A 5,394-nucleotide genomic window follows, 5' to 3' on the forward strand; every position below is an offset into this window, starting at 1 on the left:
TAAAAATGATGGACACGTCGAAATCTAGGGCCTCCATATGTGGGTTGTGCTTAGCCGCTGCGCCACCACAGCACACCCCCATGATGAAGCCACATTCATCTGAGTCAGCAAGATTTAGAAAATTCAACAAACTGTTCAATTTGAGCTCAATGTGTGTTTAAACCAATTTATATAAACTTTTAACAGTTTCCTCTAAAGGTAATTAATTGTGGCTCACCACCACACATTCACAATGACGTTTTAGTTCAGTTAAACCTGGTCTGAATTCATCTATGGGTAACTCCAAATCTAAATGAACCAATGAAGCCACCTCATCCATATAAAGTAATTTATATCGCTCTAAACTGTATTTGGCCACATGATGGAGCCAAATACCAAATTATCCTGGCCAACAACACGTCTAAACTTTGACACAGAATTATGTACAGATAATTCCAAGTTTAAATGAACCATTTAATCCACCGTATCTATGTAAAGTAATGTTTATTCGGCCTTAATACATTTTGCATACTGAGTATTTTTCAGTGTTTTCTGTCATTTTAGTTTCACACTTTATTGCATTAAATCATCTTCAAATACACCACCAACCTGTTTGTTCAAGAAAGTGGTGCAAGACACAATTTAGATGACTGTGAACAATGTAAGAACAGTAAAAATCAGTCTGGACATGGAGAGTGAAGTTGTGTTCAGCTGTGCCGAATCAGGGGAATGAGGAGCAGCTGTTAAAGGAAAATGCTGAGAGTTATTTATCTGAGACATGAAAACTCACAGTTGGAGAATGAAAATATTCACAGTAACAAGATGAAAAAGCTTGCAGTTGGTGAAGCTGAAGGTACAGCATGAAAATAAGGAAACTTTATTAAATCCAGCTCTGATAAGAAGAAAGTCACCAGAAGATATAGGGTTTAATTTAAAAAACTGTTAAAAAACTAATGGGAGTTGGAGTTATAAATGTTAGTTAATCCACAACAGGACAGTCTTGGTGCAGTTCTGCTATACAGGAATTGCTTGGAAGCAGAAAAGTTGCAGACGAGATGCACAACGCAGAATTACTTTAGATTTGGGTTGGGACTTTAACAAGAGATTCTGTAAATATAAAACTAACATTTTAAACTCCACCTGTAATTTTCTGTTTCGTCACCATACCATCACAAAAAATGGTGAAAATCATCCAGGAGATTTTTGGAGAGGACGCAGGAGATTACATTCTGGTATTATTCACTCATGGAGACGATCTGGTTGAGAAAGATGTCTCCATTGAAACAATAATCGATGGAAACGAGACCCTGAAGGAGTTTATTGATCAATGTAGTAAAAGATACCATGTGTTCAACGATAGAGCTAAAAAGTCAACTCAGGTCAGAGAGCTTCTCAAAAAGATCAACAAGATGGTTGAGAAAAATTGAGAAATTGCAACTGGAGCAGTTCTAGGAACCATGGCAAGTCCTGTAGAGGCTCCTATGACTGCATTAAAGAAGAAATTCTGCAGAATTCAGTGAAAATGGACGCTATCAACTCATCTGAAGGTTAGGGTTAGAGAAACACAGAAATAATAGATATATTAATATAATAGTTACAGAAATAATTCACTAAATCAAATTATCTGTATTTATTCACTGATGCTTTTAAACTTTTCCAAGAATTCTTCGTTTCCAGTGTGATGCAAGTTTCATTCAGCTTGTCTATATAATCATCACTGCTTACTGAACATGTGATTTTCTAGAGTGACTTGAGTTAGGGTCAACAGCTGACCCTAACCCCGGATCATTGGACACTAGGTCCGCTCCACCGCAGTAAGGTGGCGGTCATCCTGCAGAGCTGCTGCTTCTCCACATTGAGAGGAACCAGGTGGTTCGGATGGTGAGGTGGTCAGATCCCACCAGGAGGGGACCCAGAGGAAGACCAGGACAATGTTCCTCTGCTGGGAACGCATTGGATAGAAACCTCTAAACTGAACTAAACTGAGTGAGATGTCAGGTTCCTCCTCGTCAGCAAGGTTTTCTGCTCAGCAACCGCTCATCTGATTCAGGTGTGTTTGAAAGTTGCAGGACGGTGATTACAGCAATAATGAAGATGAAAGAAATGATTGATGGTTAGGTTTTATGATGGCACTGATACAATGTTGTACTGGGTGCTTGTTCATTCTATGTTCTTAATCAAAAAGTTTATTGTCTCATGTTTTAATCATGTAAAACACTTTGACCTGCCGTGTTGCTGAGACGTTTGGTACAATAAACTGGAATTGAATAAATGAAACTGCAGCTGCATAAGAGAAAACATGTTTTCTTTAGAAAAAAAAGAAAACTGAGAAAAACTGTCAAAATGTTACAATCCAGTTACCTTTCAATCACTTTATAGATCAGCTGTGACCAATCTGATATTCAATAAGATCAATAATCAAAGAGACACCAGTAGAGTGTTTAGAAAATGCGTTTACATGATGTCATAATCTTCCATGTTTGTTACTACTCGCCGTCCAATCAGACAGCGGGATTTTCCTCTGAACCTTTAGAGAGAATAACATCGTTTTAAACCCAAACATGTCGGATATTCCTGGTGTCAGCAGACCAGACGGTCACATGGTCACTGCTGAGGATGATGATGAAGGTGATGATGGTCAGCGGTGCAGCAGGTCCCACAGGCAGCAGCAGCACAGTGCAGCACAACATGCGGCCAGGTACGACCCGATGCCGCCCGGCTGCTGATTGGTCCGTGGATCCATCAGCAGAACTGTCGATGACATCATAAGTCTACCGTTGGTCTGTGACCAATCAGACTACAGTCTGCAGGTAAGGAAGTTACCTGTAGGCTTCGCTGGATGGGAGGCCTGGTGTTTGTTGCCATAGTAACCAGGGGCCCCCTCCTGTGCAGCGGGTCCTGGTTGGACGATGGTCTGAGGGAAAGTCTGGGAGAATGGAGAGGAGGTTGGGGGGTTGTTGGAAATTCAGATGTGAAACTTTAATCTCCTAATTTAACTCAATAATCTGCTTCAGGTCTGTTCTGGTCCAGAACCGGATCAGAACTAAACCAGTCAGTAACTTTTATTTATTAAGCAACTTTTATGGATAAAACGTCTCAAAGCGCTTCACAGGAAGAAGAGGTGCTGAACACACACACACACACACACACACACACACACACACACACACACACACACACACACACACACCCCCACACACACACACACACACACGCACAAGAAGTTTTTGGCTCCGTCTGCTGGTCATAATGTGAACAACAAGCTGATAGATTGTTTCTATTGTCTTTGTTGTAGTTTTTATATTTTTAAATTTGTTTCTAATGTTTTTAATCTAGTTTTTATGGATGTTCATGTATGAGAGCAACACATTGTTTCATAATTTCCTCTGGATTAATAAAGAACCAACCCAACTCAGCCTGGCCTGAATGGCGCCCCCTGCTGGTCAGTTCTTTTCTTTTCATCTTGTTCTGCTGTTCGTAGTAAATTACTTTTTTAATCTGAATGAGTTTTTACTTGGATAATAAACGTTAAATTAAAACTTATGAGTATTTCTGTAAAGTAAGATCAGTTGATCTCCTCAGATATTAAAACTTTTTGGCAAACAGATGGTTATTAACTGGGTGTTGATATAATGAATAACATTCTTGTAGTTTATTCTGAACTCATCACGTCACATCAGCAGCAGGTGAAACAGTGACATGATGTCTGACAGGAAGCTGCCGCAGTGCATTCTGGGTACCTGATAGGCGGAGCCGGGGAAGGCGGTGGGCGGGGAATAAAAAGCTGAGAGAAAATGACAAAAATAAATTTTAAAAAAACTGAAGCAGAAAAAAACAAAAACAAACCTTTAGAGATAAATGAGATTGTCTCATAAAGATGACAGATAAATAAAGTCAGTAATGTAAAAATCATGTGATAAATCTAAACTAATTTCTCATTTGTTTAGAATGAGAAATTACAATAATGACAGAAATATTATAGTAATGAAGTTGTGGCATCTCAGGAATAAAAGGTAAATAACAGTTCACTAAATTTTAAAATTGACTAAATGATTTCTGGCATTGTGATAAAAACAGAAACAAACCTGGAGGAAACATGGAGGGAGACGAATCGTCTGGGAAGAACGGACGATACGGAGGAGGATGATCACTCATCTGGACGGATGGATGGATCTCTGCAGAAAGCAGAAACATGTTTCTGCCATCTTAAATTATTAAATTTAATCATTTAAGATAAATAATTAGATTCATTTTAAATCTGACACATTATTTCCATCTCTGTGGACGGCTGAGACTCTCCAGGACATAAATCTGATGAGTCTGCTGCAGATTCCTCTGTAATAATCTCATTACCATCGCCATGACGACGGACTTCCCTCCAAATCAGTCAGTCTGACCTCTGACCTTTCACTAGGGAGTAAATGTTTGTCCCTGCAGACATGTGGACATGACTGTCCCCCAGCAGACACACAGTAAATGTCAGCTGCCTCCATACCAGCGCTCATCTAATAAACAGGTTGCCATGACAACCGCCACGCAGACACAAACAGCCGCCTGTCCCACACAGGAGCAGCTTGTTCCAGTTAAACCAGTCAGCTGCTGCTGGGAGAGCTGGACCATTGTTGCCATGGCAACAACCAGAACCAGTCTGATACCTAACCAGCATGCTAACCAGTTAGCTAGCTGCTAGTTACTACAGCAGGTAGTGATGATGTCATCCAGGTGATCTGGCTGTGATTGGTGGACAGGAACCGTCCCTCCATCCTACTGCTGCTCCGTCTTCACAAGAGGACAGAGACACCCAGCGCTGACGTCTCTGATGTTTCCAATGTCTCTCATGACTCCAACATCTTTAATGTCTTTAGTTTCCAACGTCTCTAACATTTTAAATGTTTCTAATGTCTTTTATATCTAACGTCTCCATGAAGCCTGAAGAAAACTGGACTTACCTGAAGATGAACGGCTCTGCTGTCCTAATCAGATGCTGACGACTGAGGAGACGGTCAGAGACACAAGGACAGGGTGAGGCCTGAGGACCACCCTCCTCATCATCATCATCTGCCTCCTCCTTACCCTCCTCGCCCCATTCCCCTCCTCTTCGTTTTCCTTGACTTAGCTGCTTTTTCACTTTTCCTCATTTTTTTTCCTCCTGTGAAGAAAGTCCAGTTTGCAGTTTGCTTATGAATCATATGCTGCAGCAATAAGAAGTAAAATCTGAGTATTTCCTCCTGACTGAAATCTTCCTGTTGACTCTACAAAGGAAAACAACCTTCAGGTTCGTCCTGACCTGCAGATAATATCACATAAATCTGCCTTTTCATAAATATCTCTATAATGTCTGCTGGACGTGTCATTTAGCCCAAACCTTTCCATCCCCACCAATCAGCATTAGCTTTCAGCTCTGTGATCCTGCTG

The 5,394-nt window shown here is 40.6% G+C and overlaps 1 protein-coding gene across 1 annotated transcript; it reads right to left on the reverse strand.

The window, feature by feature from the left end:
• Positions 1-1,275: 1,275 nt before the first annotated feature.
• Positions 1,276-5,029, reverse strand: LOC103156629 (cysteine-rich and transmembrane domain-containing protein 1-like). The gene is made up of 5 exons (XM_007578759.2): positions 4,929-5,029; positions 4,065-4,154; positions 3,720-3,763; positions 2,803-2,905; positions 1,276-2,730 (listed from the first exon to the last, which is right to left on the reverse strand). The coding sequence occupies exons 2-5, from the start codon at positions 4,132-4,134 to the stop codon at positions 2,618-2,620; spliced, it is 330 nt and encodes a 109-aa protein (XP_007578821.1). The 5' UTR covers positions 4,135-4,154; positions 4,929-5,029; the 3' UTR covers positions 1,276-2,617.
• Positions 5,030-5,394: the final 365 nt, after the last annotated feature.

This window comes from Poecilia formosa, unplaced genomic scaffold (assembly GCF_000485575.1).
Source record: "Poecilia formosa unplaced genomic scaffold, Poecilia_formosa-5.1.2 Scaffold490, whole genome shotgun sequence".
Taxonomy (NCBI): Eukaryota; Metazoa; Chordata; class Actinopteri; order Cyprinodontiformes; family Poeciliidae; genus Poecilia; species Poecilia formosa.